Source organism: Vidua chalybeata, chromosome 15 (genome assembly GCF_026979565.1).
Source record: "Vidua chalybeata isolate OUT-0048 chromosome 15, bVidCha1 merged haplotype, whole genome shotgun sequence".
Lineage (NCBI taxonomy): Eukaryota > Metazoa > Chordata > Aves > Passeriformes > Viduidae > Vidua > Vidua chalybeata.
Genome location: NC_071544.1, coordinates 17,578,690 through 17,593,922, shown reverse-complemented (window position 1 = coordinate 17,593,922; position 15,233 = coordinate 17,578,690). Strand labels below are relative to the sequence as shown.

At 50.4% G+C, this 15,233-nt stretch overlaps 1 protein-coding gene across 1 annotated transcript; it reads left to right on the top strand.

The window, feature by feature from the left end:
• Window positions 1-792: 792 nt before the first annotated feature.
• On the top strand, window positions 793-14,711 carry SPRY4 (sprouty RTK signaling antagonist 4). The gene is made up of 2 exons (XM_053957027.1): window positions 793-878; window positions 10,393-14,711. The coding sequence occupies exon 2, from the start codon at window positions 10,439-10,441 to the stop codon at window positions 11,330-11,332; it is 894 nt and encodes a 297-aa protein (XP_053813002.1). The 5' UTR covers window positions 793-878; window positions 10,393-10,438; the 3' UTR covers window positions 11,333-14,711.
• Window positions 14,712-15,233: the final 522 nt, after the last annotated feature.

Genomic DNA, 15,233 nt, shown 5'->3' with positions numbered 1-15,233 from the left:
CATTTTCACCCGGGTACAGGCGCAGGGGACGGACGCGGGTGTGTGACGATGCTGCGGTGAACGGAACGAGCCGTGGCTCTCAGCGCCGGCAAACGAAGCCGAGCGCTAACGGAGAGCCGTTCCCATCGTTTCACTCATGGTCACACACCCCAAAAGCGGGGACCGCCAGAACCTTCAGCCGAACGTGCCCCTGGACCCCCCCCCACCGGCTCCCGGCGAGAGGCGCTGCCCGCGCTGCCGCCCCTCGCCCCGCTCCCGGCGGGATGCGGCCGCCCGGGGGACGGCTGGGGATGCCCGAGGGGCCGGGGGCACCCTCCCGGCCGCTCCCCGGGATCGGGCCCGCAGGGGAGTGGGCTCGGCGGTGCCCCCCCGGCGGTCGGGTGCCCCCCACCCCCGCTGTTACCTCCAGCCCCGGGCGGGGGGCGCGGTGCATGCGCAGCCGCCGCTGCCCTTCAATCATAAAAAAAAAAAAAAAAAAAAAAAAAAAGCGGGGGGGGGGGGGGAAGAAGAAAAAAAAAAAAAAAAAAAAAAAACCAAAAAAAAAACCCGGGAGCCGCATCCGCGCTCCCCTCCAGCCCCCATTCATAAAAGGCAGCGGAGCATGCGCATTGCCGCCGCGGTGCCCACCCATTCATAGAGTCGGGCGGCGGCGCATGCGCAGGAGCGGCCGCTGCCCTCCCATTCATAAAATAGCCATTTTCCCAGGCAGGCAGGCGGGCGCAGCGCCGCGGCCGCCGCTGACAGCGCCGCGCTCGCAGGTCCCTGCCCGCAGCTCCTGCCGCTCCTGCCAGGATTCTCCCGGGTCCGGCCCCCCCCGTCCGCCTCGCATTTGGGATTAACTCGCCCATGGAGAGATGGTCCTAGCTGAATTATTTAAAGTAAGTGCGAGATCGGTGCTTGCGAGCAATTGGTAAATGTTTTAAGTAGAAAAAAGCCAAGCCTGGCTCCCCGAGGGAAAATCCTGCGCTCGTTCTAGATGTGTTGGGCTGCTCCTTGCAGATCGCTGATCGTGAGCATATTTCTGGCGATGACTTTTCTAACAGTGATTAGCCATAATTATGTACAGTGGAGAGCTGCCTGGTGCTTCCCAGCCTAGAGGAGACTTGGCATTCTGGAGAAATATCCTGTTTCTTGCAGAATTTCCATTTGTGTCCCTGCGTCTCTGATTTATACCTCTTTTCTGTGTTCTCCCATCAACATCTGCATTTGCTGTACATATATGGCAGGCAGGTTTCAGCACACTTGGGTCGGGCTTCTTTGCAGGCTTTTACAGCAGAATAAGTGGCTTTTTTTCTGCTGATGGGATGTCTTCTCCTCCATCCCTCCTTCCTTCCCCGAAAAGGAGCATAAATACATGGTCACCTGGGCTGACAAGTCAGAATTGGATCTTTCTTGCTTTGGAATGGATTATCCGCATTTCCTCTCTTTTCCAAAGCCCTGTCTTGTGAGTGTCAAGTAGTTTTTAGCTGTCTCCATAATAGGACACTTCAGAAATCAGCCGCTCATGTGTCAGACCTTTCCTGCATGACCTTTGCTCTTCAGCATTTTATTTCATACAAGCCTTTTTTTCATTTTTTTTGGCCTCAGTGCCTTATTCCATCGCTGTTCTTCCCTGTCTTGCTGTACACTTGTTTTAAATCTGGATGGATGCTGTATTTTAAAGGCTAGATGAGTAATAAAAATGTGTACCTGGAATAACTTCATCTAATATATGAAGTATTTTATGTATGGAGGAAAAACCTGAGCTGGCTGCTCCTTTCTACCAACTGCGTAGCAAAGATAAGCCAGGATTTTATTTTCTGGTACCAGTCCTGGCGTCACAGGAGAAAGACAAGCCTGGAGACGACATGTTCTGAAAATTCATTATCAGGAGGGCAATGGAAAAAGCAGAAAGGGGCATATAAAAGGCACAGAGGTCTCAGAGGAAAGCAGGACTGGCAATGCAGAGCTTGGAAATGGCAGTGCAAAGGAATATCACGGGGGGAAAGGCTTCCCTCTTTCACCTCCAGTTACCAAGGGTCTGATTTCTTCATTTAAGTCCTTTGTAGCCCCAAGTTTTTCTTTAAAGGGTGGAGGAGAGAACGAAAGAGAGAAGGAAAAGCATCCCTGCATTATCCAGAGTGGAAAAGGCACGTTCTAGATTCTTTAAAACTTCTCCTGCTTCTTCTTCTTAGCTGCTGCCTTTCCTCCATACCGTGCCAAGGGGACAGTATGGCAAGAAATTGCTGTTTAATTAGGTGAAGAGGAACTCAGCTTTCCCCATATTAAAGCTTCCCCTCTCTGCCTTTATTTTGGGTTAAAGAAAAAAGCCCCAATTTGTGCACGGAATCACAATGATCCTGATGACTGGCTTCCCCCTTGTCCATATAAAAATGAATGATAGCAGGAGGAGGGGTTGTTCTCAGTTATTGGAACCCCACTGGGGATGTCTCGTTGATAAATGTGCCCTTTTCCATGGGCTTCTGTGTTTTCCCTTGCTGGAAGGGACTCTATATTGGGATTATAAAATTAAAAGGACCATTTCTGAATACTGCAGTCCTTTTGAAATTCTCTCTGAGGTATGTGCAGGGGAGAAATTATTTGTTCTCCTCCTGAAACAGCAAAACAAAAGCTGTTTTCCTGGAATCATGACTAATTCCCAAATCGTACTGGGGAATGCAACATCTCAAAAAGCAACTCCTACCCCCCCAAGAAAAAAATTCTGTTCTCAGACTTCGGTGAAATAAAATTCCCATCCCTTACAACACTACAGCAATAATTAATTACCAGTTCTGACAGTTTTCATAAAATTAAATGTGAAAGAAAAAAACCTCATTCATCATATTGCTATATAACTTTCCAGCTCAGCCCAGTAGTAAAAACTGTGTTTTTATAGGCAAACAGTTGCACAAGTGTTGGTTTTTTTATCCTTTTTCTATGCAATACAATGTATTTCCTGAAGAAAATCTACAATCCTTCCAATAAGGTTATCATTTAGCACCATTAGCTTAATAGATCATATCTGAGCTTAGTTTTCTGACCTTAAAATAAATGTTTTTGTCCAGTAAAAGGCTTTGACTGAGAAATCCAAGTCCCCAGAGATCTGAATGCTAGAGGGCCAAAATGTGCTTTATTCACTCGCACCATAGGAACAGACTTGAGCTGGACAGAGACAGCTTCTTGGAAGTCTACAGGTCTCATTTCCCAGCTCCTGAATTTCCACGCTCTGGCAAGAATTTAGTGTCTCGTTTTAAAAATGGCAGGTTTCCCTAATAAGCTTTCTAATTTTTTTCCTGCCTTATTACTTGTAGAGAAGATTCTAGCTGGCCTTAGCTAGATAAGGCTGCTAAGGAGGGGAACAAAAAGAATGAATGCCAATATTTTGTTAATATTAATACACACTTTAGGGGAAAAAAGCATTTTTTTCCTTTTTTTTGAAGCATTTACAGCTCGACTCAAAATCCAGACAGCTGAACTCAGCCTTAATGAACTCCAACCTTATGAATTATTCTTAATCCCACATTAAAAACATGTGCTTGCTGCAAGGTCTCCTTTAACTACCTCTGAGTGTAGTCTTCCTCATTAAAGGCTTTAATTGAAGCCTTTGGCTCGCACCAGGAGCAGTGTGTCCCATGTCACTGCTGGCAGGCCTGGACAAGAGGATGTCCTTAATCCCAAACAAAGGCAGGGGCAGAATTTGTTCCCTTGCCTCCAGCTCCTCCTCTACTGGGCCCTGGGGAGCAAATCCTTTATTGATCACTGGGGTGGGACCCTGCCCTGTCCCCTCAGTGCCTGCCCTGTCCCCTCAGTGCCTGCCCTGTCCCCTCAGTGCCTGCCCTGTCCCCTCAGTGCCTGCCCTGTCCCCTCAGTGCCTGCCCTGTCCCCTCAGTGCCTGCCCTGCCCGATGCTCAGGTGCAGTTCTGCCCAACCCTTCTAGAGGAGTGCTTTTTAACCAAAAAAATGCTTTTTAACCAAACCACCAGAGGAGACAGACTGGTGGTGACAGATCAGATTTGGCACTGGTTGCCATCGACTCTGAGCTGTGCTGCCTTGCACAGGCCTGGGAACGTTTCTGCCCACCCCTGGCATGATACTGCTTCCAGTACTTTCAATTATGATCATTTCCTGTATTAAGACTAAATATTCTATGCTTTTCTTGTGTTCTTCCTCTTGCACTATTTCAGTATTTTCAGAAATTCGTGTGTCCCAGACAGCAAAGAAAATAAACCAATTTCTGCAGTGCATTTACTGCAGCTGTTGCTGTCAGTGTCAATGAGTGACTCTCACAACTCTTCCAGAGACTAATTCAACTTTTGCACTGGTAATGGAGTCACAGAATGGTTTGGGATGGAAGGGATCCTAAAGCTCATCCCATTCCACCCCTGCCATGGCAGGGACACCTCTCACTGTCCCAGGCTGCTCCCAGCCCTTCCAGCCTGGCCTTGGGCACTGCCAGGGATCCAGGGGCAGCCACAGCTGCTCTGGGCACCTGTGCCAGGGCCTGCCCACCCTCACAGGGAGGGATTTCTTCCTAAAACTTAGTCTAGCCCAGGTGTAGTACCAGTGAGCAGGAGAAGGTGTGATCCCTCTGTTGGTGCCAAGATTCAGAGTTGTCTGGCCTGACCCAAAGCAGATCCCCAAATGAGCAGCTCAGCTCTTACCCCGTCCCAGGGCAGGGCTCAGCCTCTCATCAGTCCATGGCCATTTCTCCATCCCTTCTTCACAGAAGCTTGTGATGCTTCAACAGTTGGGAAACTCCTGGAAACCTGTGATTGAAAATTCGTGTTGGAGCATCAAATTTGCTTTATTGCGTTTACAGTTGGACTTGACGATCCTAAAGGTCTTCTCCAACCTCAACAATTCTAATATAAGGAGGTGGCTTTTTGTGCACCAGTGCTCTCCATGCCCCCAGCACCATTACAACCATTTTCACTTCTAAGATATAGATATAGATACAGATATAGATATAAAATGGTCCTGGAGGTGGCCAGCAGCCCCTGGCAAAGGGCAGCACGGCACCACTGCCAGGTTCAGCAGCTCCCTGATGCTCCAGGGCACAGTCCAGGCTCCAGAAAGGAGCCACCAGTGATGTCACAGGACATGGAGGGGACAATCCAGTGCCAGCAACCCCAGGAGAAATCTTGGTTTGCTGAGGCAAAGGGCTCCTCCTGCCACCGGTGCTGTCAGACACAACAGAAGGGACAGGCTGCTCATGAGGTGTAATTAAGGTGTAATTAATTAGAGAGAGATAAGTGGCCCCTGATCTGGAGCACACAGCTGACAAAGACAGAAGGGGTTTGGTGGCTGCATCACTTCCCTGCCCACCCTGGGGGCTCTCAGCAAACACAGCCCAAGCAGCACATCTGGGGCTTTTTGGTTTTCTGTGGCATTTGAATTCCCTTTAGACATTTCCACGGAAGGATCTCGTGTCCAAAAAGGGTTGGGCAAAACTGGGGGACCTTGTACCTGGTGCTGGCTGCAGAGGAGGAGCTCATGGAAGCTTTTCCCATTTTCCTGCTGGCTGCACTGGGGACGTGGCAGTCCCAGGTTGCCCAGGATTGCTTCCACATGGGACCCTCCTCTGGACTTATGTCCCTTACTGTTGTTATTCTTTTATTACCACAAACATCTAGGATATTGTTAAACATGTGAGAAAGGACTTATTAAAATTATTAACCAGTGGGTGACTCAGATAGTTATGAACATTTTATGTTTCTGCACTCACTGGATTTTTAAGTCAAGATCCATTTTGTTTTTCAGTTACTGGAAGAATTGTTGTCCGACTCCACTCTGAAAATAAAGATATTAGACCCTTATTCTTTCAAACTTGTTCTGAAAACGTTAATGAGAATGAGTTTTCCTGAGGGTTTATGTGACTTTCTCATGGAATTGCCAACAAGGACAAAATGGTGTAGGAAAATCCAAAATCCTACTAAAACATAAAATGCCTTTTGTTTTCATTTCATCTGATTTCAAAACCCTACAAAACTTCTGAGTCTGAAATAATACCAAAACACTTGACAATAACAGTTGGTTTCCTACAACTTTAGGACTTGCAATTACCCAGTACAACAGTAATTTTAAATTGGCCATATCTTGATGAAGAGATGGAACAAACACTGCAACACGTGTATGAACTTGACTTTTGAGTCCAATTTTACTCCCTTGGAAGGAAGTATATTTTGACTTGAAAATTGTATGTGGTGAGTGACTGTACAGTCATGGGGGAAGAGAAATTTTTCTCTGCATGGGAGTTTGCTGCCTTGAAAAGAACCTCATTGTTGGCTGCTAAAGAATGAAAAATTCCCTATGTAAGAACAGTCATGAATTTTTTCTTCCTGTTTTCTACTTTAAGAAAATTATCTGTGCAGTTCCAACAGTGAATTTGTGCCTGTGTTAATGCTGTAATACATCTGTAATTACCTGTGATCAAAAATTAATTAATTTTGTGTGCTGCATGGCTTTTTTTCCTCAATGGAAATGCAATTAACAGTCAGGATTAGTGCAGTGGACAACAAAGATCCCTAGGGTTGCACCCCTCAGCTCTTGTCCTCTTTCAAGGTCTTAAGTTCTGCTGGGTTACCCCAAACATTCATTTTGATTTGGGATCTGGCTGGGATAAGCTTTTTCAATTCAGTTTATAAGGTTCCAGCGTTGCTGCTGAAGGCAATGTTATCCTCGTGAGCAAACAGCCCACGTGTGTGGTGGGCTCTGGGGGGAGGTGGAGGAAATGCTGCCCTGCCTCTGGGTACACATCAACCAGAAAAGGTCCAGTTGTGGTGTCTTGCAGGATCATCCAGGGAAGTCACAAGGCCCCACCAGGTGTCCAGGCAGGCACGTCCCAGCCTGTGACACTCCACAGGGCCAGTCTGGCTTACGATTTCCTTGTGCCCCAGCACCAATCCCTAACCCAGGACTCGGCTGGGTTGCTCTCTGCCAGGACAGCTGGAGCACTGTGTGCCTGCACAGCTGCCCAGGGCCCTTCCCTGGCACCTGCCCTGCCCTGGGACACGGAGCACAGAGAGCCGAGGGAAAGGTGCCCACACACACAGACACGCCCTGGAGCAGCTGCACCATGGAACGCTGGCATCTGGGCAGAGCCCAGGGGAGAGGAGCCTCCTGGCAGGACAGACAGCACCCAGCCCACTCCGAGTTCAGCACTCGAGGTGTTTGACCTGGATCTGTCACCAGCGATCTCGCTGCGCTGCTGGAACTTCTGGTGACAAGGCCAGCAGCAGCAGTGTAGTCATGGTCCTTGGAAAATTCCATAAATGTCAGAAACATTCGTCTGCTAAGGGCAGCATGAAAGGGGAGAGCAGTTAGCTGCAGAAACCCTCTGCTGAGGGGAGAGAGGGCAGGGCAGAAAGTGAAGGACCACGTGTCCAAGCACCAAAACCTGTCAGGGTGCACATCTGTGCTGGTTTAAAGGTGATCTTGATTGAGCCAGAAAGACATTGTGGGCAGAGCAGGGGTCTGGGAATGGGGAGAGCTGGGTGTTGTTTGGCTCTTTTCCCTCCACAGGTTTTATCCAAGTAGATCCTGTGCCCAGATATCTGCAGGGTCTGTCAGGCTTCCCTTCCCCTTGTCCTGCAGAAATAGTTTGTCTATTAAAAAGACAATTTGAAACTGTACTACAGTGAAAAGAGAGGATGAAAAACTTCTATCCTTAACTCTCCTGACGTGTGGTGTTTAGTCCAGGGTCCCTCTCCTTTCTGTGGTAATTAACTGAAATCTTGATTAGCACTATCTCAGATAAGCCATCTTTAACATCTGCCTGCATGAGGCCCTGTCTGTGCACGGGGCTGTTTGAGGAGTGGCCTGGCTCTAATCCTTCCCCAAATTAATCTGCTGACACCATTTCTGTGTGATGGCATCACTGGCCCCGGACCACGGCAGAGTTAATGCAAAGCCTGCGTGCCATCTCCAGGGGCTCCCACGATGCAGAACACCCTTGGTGTGCCACCCTGGGCAGGCAGAGGTGCCACCCTGGGGACAGGCAGCACCAGCTCACTGCCTGGGCTGAGCACCTCTGCTCCACACACGTGCTGCCACACAAGGCAGCACCCTAAAACAAGTGGTTCTCCATTTATTTGAAGGTGCTGCCGCACAGGGCACCTTAGAACAAGTAGTTCTCCATGGATCCAGCGGAAATCTGGTGAATGGAGCAGATTCCAGAGAGTTGGTAACAAGTGGGAGTGAGTAAGGAGCCCTGGAGAGGCCACAGAGGCAGGGCTGGCAGGGTGAGGAGGAGCAGGCAGGCTGCAAGGCCCTGCAGCACTGCCACCATTTCCTCCATTACCTTCCATCGAAGATCAGCTCTGCTGCACTTACTCTTGGCAACCAAAACAGCTGCATCTCTCTCCTTAAAAAAAAAAAAAAACAAAAACAACAAAAAAACCCAGTGGAATCAAAGTCTCCCTGCAAATGTAACACGCAGCCGATATGGAACTGATGATTTTGCTAAACTCTGACTTGCAGCGAATACTTTTTATATCATGACACTGGATGCTGATGCACAAAAGAAAATCAAGTTCTTTTCCCTCTGCACACACCATAGTTGTCAGAGTCATTGCTTCTCTTTGTTTTTTACATACAGTAACTAGCAAGAGATGCTTTATAAACCCTCTCGTTCCTCCAGTCAGGATGTCAATGAGCTATGAATAATGAAATTTAAAAAAAAAAAAAAAAAAAAAATCCAAATGAATGGCTAAGCCCCAGCAGAGAATTTTAACTGGGGAAGAGAGGCAGCATAAGGGCTGCGTGACAATAATGATATGACTGCTAATAAAGCCTTTCTTCCTGCTGGCGTGGCGCGGGGGACACGGGGGGCCCGGCATGTGCCGTCCTGCCCACGCGCTGCCGCTCCGGCCTCAGCCCGCCCTCCTGCTGGTCCCGGGAGAACTGGCACTTCTCCAACCCCGAATGCCAAGTGATCCATCAAAGCAAACGCAAGAGTGGACTCTGGTGGCATTTCTCAGGGGGTAAAAACGGGCTTCCCTTTCTTCTTCCAAGCCTGCGGGATCAGTTCTTGCTCCGATTCTTGCGGTGTTCGTTTTAGGGGAGATGTGCTCTCGCAGAAGTGCACGCGCACTTCTCCTGCGTTATTTGGTTGTAGCTGGATGCAGATTTTTCCTTTTTCCCACTGCTGTGATATTAAAAGTCATAGAATCACAGAATCATTTAGGTTGGAAAAGACCTTTAGGATCATCAAGCCCAGCTGTTAAACCAGCGCTGCCAAGACCAAATCTTTCACGCTGTTGGAGAAGGTTAATTTATTTGTTGAACACAAACAACTGGCAATGCCTTAAGCTGTTCACTACTTCCTTTTTCTTGATACCAGCAGCTTTTCCCCTCCTGTGACCAAAGCTTTACTCACCCCTTCTTTCAACTGATCTCCAGCATTATATTATTTATGAATAAAGGTCACCCCTTGAGGAAATGGCACATCTACTAGAAAACAATGTGCACTTTCTAAATTTGAACTGAGTCGTTTCCGTTCTTTGATTTAAGTTTAGTTACTTCCTGTGGTTTCTTGTCCTACGCCACTGCTGAATCTTTGGACTGACTCCAGGATAAATTGCACTCTTTCAATGAAATTAGAAACTGCGGCACTGACGGCTCAGCCAGGGCGGCTGGTAAACAGCACTTCAGCTGAATATTAGTGCACTTAGCAGGCTGCACGAGTGTCTCATTACCTGTGTGAGGTGATGGATCCAGCCTGAGCCATGTGGGTGCTCTCCTGGGAGCTGCACCCTTGGCTCCCACCCTGGTTTGCCTCCAGACAAGGTGCTGAGCAAGCACTTCCACCTCCCCTGGGAGGGATAAAGGAGCCTCTGGAACCAGCGGCTCCTGATGGAGAGGGGACACTTCCTCACCAAAATCCATCCATCCTCCCACAGGCAGATCCTTGGTTAGCAAGGACAGGTGCTCAGCCCCATGCTCAAAAGCACCTTTGTACCAGGCCAGTGCTTCCACAAGCCACAGTCCTGCATCAGGCTTTTTAGGGATCAGGGTCAACTGGGGAAAACCTCCAAAGTTTAGAGAAATCATTTCAGGAAATTTGCTGACAAAACCACATGTAAATGTACACCAGTAGCCCCAAGATTTGCTTTCCCTCTGTAAAACCATGAGTGGGCTCTTCAGGAGCCTGCAGTGACCACAGCCCTCCCAGGGCTGGAAGAGCTATAGATGGCCAGGGTCAGGGAGAGGGACACGGTAGCAAAGGAGGAGTGAGGCACTTTGTACCCCAGTGCTCTGCCTTCTCGGACACAAGTTTACCTTATGAGACCTTCAGCATAACAACCAGCCTCAGCAAGGAGCCCTTTTGGGCCGGGATTGCAGGATACCACAATAACAATGCGCTCTCTCTCTCCCTCTCCCCCATCCCTTTTCTTTCTCCTTCCCTTCTCCCAGGACACTTAAGCGCAGATTTCCCCCCAGCAGTCAGCCTGATTTCTCAATGGAGCCGCGGATTCCCCACAACATCACCGTTGTCCCCAACTCTGCGATGGTGCAGCCCTTGCTGGACAGTCGGATCCCCTACGGGCGGCTGCAGCACCCGCTGACCATCCTGCCCATCGACCAGATGAAGACCAGCCACGTGGAGAACGACTACACCGACAACCCCAGCGCCTCCCAGCCGCCGGCCCAGAAGCGCCCCCGAGCCCCCCACGAGCCGGGCTTGGCCGGCCAGCACCCGCAGCGCTGTGAGCAGGATGTCACCCACCCCTGGATCTCCTTCAGCGGGCGCCCCAGCTCCATCAGCAGCAGCAGCAGCACATCCTCAGACCAAAGGCTCCTGGACCACATGGCCCCGGTGCCCGTGGCAGAGCAGTCGTCCCCCCGCGCCGTTCGCATCCAGCCCAAGGCCATCAACTGCAAACCCCTGGACCTGAAGGGCCCCGTGTCTCAGGAGCTGGACAAGCACTTCCTGCTGTGCGAGGCCTGCGGGAAATGCAAGTGCAAGGAGTGTGCCCTGCCCCGGACTCTGCCCTCGTGCTGGGTGTGCAACCAGGAGTGTCTGTGCTCGGCGCAGAACCTGGTCAACTACTCCACCTGCATGTGCCTGGTCAAGGGCGTCTTCTACCACTGCACCAACGAGGACGACGAGGGCACGTGTGCCGACCACCCCTGCTCCTGCTCCCACTCCAACTGCTGCGCCCGCTGGTCCTTCATGAGCGCCCTGTCCCTGGTGCTGCCCTGCCTGCTCTGCTACCTGCCGGCCACCGGCTGCGTCAAGCTGTCCCAGAGATGCTACGACCAAGTGAGCCGGCCTGGATGCAGATGCAAAAACACAAACAGTGTCATTTGCAAGGCATTGCCCGAGAGCAAAGGGGCAGAAAAGCCCTTTTAATAGTTTGGGAGGACGGAGTTGGGAGGGTGCTCCGCGGAGCAGGGTGGTGTTGGCTCTTTTTAACAACCTGTGTTCTGAGGAGAGCGTCAGCCTCTTGCCTTCGGAGAAAGCGGAAGCAACTATTTCCACAAACTGAAGCACTTTGGGTTATTCAGGGTTTTTGGAACTGGTCGCAGTTGAAATGGATGGGGCCAAAGGAGGAATGTTAATAATGCAGAGTGAAGGCTGCAAACCCATGTACATCACGAAGTACAGCTGCTGAAAAGCTCCCAGCTTGGATGGACGGCTGCTCACCAGGCCTGCACACCACAGGAACCATTAACTGCTCGCTTGGCAGGCACCGCCTCACAACCAATCCCCATTCCCAGCTGCAAAAAGCTGCTTTGAATTCAGATTCAGGGCGGGCTACTTGCTTCCTGTCTCCTTCCAAACCCCAGCTCGCTCCCAGCAGCCTGTTGAAGGTGATGGGGGAACTCCCTCCACCCTCTTTCCCTCCTAGACACCACTCCAAGGGCTGGTTGCACACAAAGTACGCGTTTCTCAAAAGCTTCCTGTGTCCCTCAAAGATTTTTGGACCAGAAGTGAAGCTACATTTCATTTGTTGAAGGGTCTTCTGCCCTTTGGGTGTATCCCACCTGGCCCCACTGGTTTGGACCCTCTTTCTAAAGCAAGATGGTAGCAGGGCTGCTCCTCCCAGGAGGAATTGCAGCAGGATGTGTTCAGGCAGTTGTATCAACACCGGGTCCTCCTGCCCGTGAGCTGCTCCGTGGCACCAGGTTTCACTCGATGGAATATGAATTTTCCCTCAAGAGAACAGCCCCTCTCCAGGAGGAAGGTGGCCGACCCCGTTTCCCCCAGGCCCCGTCGCTCCCCGGTGCCAGAGCAAAGGGGAGGTAACTCAAGCCACAGCGCGCAGACGGGCGGGGTTTGTTCCTCTAAAACCTCTGGTAAGAAGTCACACAAACCTAAGTGTACGATGCACATAGATGTATTTTTCTAGGGATCTCAACCCAGTACCTCCCCTCCTGGAACAGGCTCTTCTTTGCTCATTAGATATTAAGATTTTTGTCTTGGGGTTGAATGGCACATTTGCTTGAAGTACAGCACATTCCCCCAGTCCTATTGCTGCTGTTTGACTTTTGCCTCTTCTGTACAAACGTGTCTTTTTATATGTAATGAATGCTTTTAGTGTTTATTTTAGTGTTAACACACGCTAGGGAAGGCCAGGGGAAGGAGGAGAGTGTAGTTAACCAATGGGCCTGTGGTTTTCAGCGTGCAAATATTGGCTCTGCCCGTGCCCTGGTCCTGGGGCTGGTTCTGCCTTCCCCAAGGATGCTCCTCTCTCTTGACAACCACAAGGTGCTAAACAAGAATCTTGGTCCAAACATGCAACACTCTAATGAGTCGGTAGGTACTTGTTGCATGCAGAAAACTGACCTAGTCTCTCTTGGTGTTTTTAATTAGAGGAGATTTCCTCAGTAAGTGCACAGCAGTGACAGTGAAATGTCATCTCTAATTAGATAAGCAATAGGCAGAGCTCATGTAGCATTTCCAGGAATCCTGTTGGCCTGGTTGTGATGCAGCCACGGGTAGGGGCTGGCAGCAGCGTCCTGATGGGACTCTGGTGCCTTTGGGTCTCAGAATTCAGCTCAGCTGGATGACTTGGGGTTTAGCTCAATTGAATTGTAGATATTTATTGAATGGGGGAGTTAAAAAAAAAAAAAAAAAAGAAAACCAGTTTTTCTATTTATAACATTTGCTAGCTTGTACATGCTGAATCATAGAAAAAAAAAAAAGGATGTAATGCCTGTTATCAGATACCAGTTCCTACAGGGTAGCCTCATGGTAACTGTATGTGGGCACCAGGAAGCAGGTGGGGATCCAGAGCTGTATTTGTTATCTTGCACATATTGGAGGAGAAAATATAAAAGGAAAACCAACCCCAAACTAGCTGAACTGCTGGTTGAATGTATAAGATACTGTATTTAATAAGAGAAATCATTTTCCTAAGATGCAAGCAAGCTAGAAAAGGCCAGCAGGAGAGGCATTTACCTGCTGCCCTCCTCTGCTGGGACCACACATGTCCAAATGGCCTCCACCCACGGCTGCTTTGCCTTTCTGACCCTCTGTTCCTGGGGAATCTGTGCTGAAAACCCGCACTGGCAGAGCCCATGGCTTGGCTGCATGGTCCTGTGAGCAAAGGCACCGCTGGAATGGTCGCCACTGTGCCAGTCTGCACTCGTGTACACACCCCCAGCACCCCCAGCCGGGTTTCCTCTCATTGTACATAGCTGTAAACTAGTTCTCTGTTGGTTTGTTTGAATAGCTAAGCCCTGTAAGCCGATGATGCCGTGCTGGAGCCTGTCAAGCCTTGTGGATGTGTTAGAGCAGTGCTCAGTGTAGCAGAGTGACCCTCCCTCCTCCCCTCGGCTCCCAGCACGGCCGCTGGACTCTGCTCCAGCACTCCCAGCCCAAGGCATGGCAGGAAGGTGCTGAGCCCTGTCTGGAGCTGGGAAAGGGCCGGGCTTGGCCCCAGCCAGGGCTGTGCCAGAGGGAGCAGCTCCCGTCAATAACGTCGCTATTCCCGCTCTTCCCCATCCCAACAATTCCATCCCCCCGCTCCCTTTGAAGGTACTCGGGTCTCCTGCCACCCCAGAGAGGTACCAGGGGCACGGTGCCGTGTCACCTGGTCACAGCCCTCCAGCTCTGCCATCCTCCCACGGTCACAGCCCCCTGCTAAGGAAGGGACAGCTGCTAACGAGCACAGACCTCTCCGGGCACGGCGCCGAGGTGGGGCAGCCACGGAGGCTGGGGGGCAGCTGCCCCTGGGACAGGTGCCATGCTCTGGAGGAGGAGGAGGATGAGGATGGCAGGGCCCCTGCACTGCTAATTGCTGCAGCTCTGCTAATTGCTGCAGCAGGCTCGTGGCAGGGTTTGCCCCTGCCCTCACAAAACAGCCCAGACAGCAAGAAGGGGGGACCTGAGGGTGCTGGCGATGCCACACCACATTCCCAGCAGGAGCAGAGTGGCCCCAACAGAAAAACACCCCCTCACCACAGCCCTGTGCCCACCAGGTGCCAGGAGCAGATCCCAGATTTGGTGCTCCCTGGGCACAGGCTTTGCCACCCTGATGAGCCCTTGCCCTTCCCAGCTCTGGGTATTCCCTTCCCCTCCCACGCTCAGACACCCTGAGAAATATTTCCCCATCTCCTCTTACCACCCCCTCACATGTACACCCTGAAAAGTTACCACAGAAGGTTTTTCTTTGTATAGAATATTTATTTTGAAGCTCTATTTTAATAGTATTTATTTTAGAAAGTCTACTATTGTAAGAGTTCTTCTGTTTGTGAAGAAAAACAAGTACTGATGAATGTACTGATCTAGAAATTATATATATATATAAATATATATTGTTAAATATATAAATGGCTGTTGTGGTTCTTAAAAAAAAAATCCCAAGAATGTTTATAGCAATTAATTCTAAAAATACAAGCAGAGAGTAGCCCAGAATTGGTTATTTGATGCTCTCCAGCCCTGCCAAGGAACTCAGGGTGATGCTGGCGTTGCTCTGCCCCACAGCCTGGCACATCATCAATTAATTACCCTCAAATCCCCTGCAGTGGGAAGAGCCAGCACCTCAGTGAGGAGGACCAGCCTGCTCTGTGAACTCGTAGGAGCAATCCTCTCCTTCCCTGCACCCCTCAGATGTGCCAGCCTGGGAGTCAGGCTGCTCCTTCCACGGGGCTGAGCCCCCAGTGTGACAGGGGACGGACACCAAAGAGAGCCAGCCACAAAGTCAGCGGCCCCACCACACACAGGGGTTGTGCCAGCCCATCCCACAGAGCCTCCCTCAGCGTTTCAGACCCACTTCCAGCTCTCCTGCTTCTCCTTTCCAGGGGCA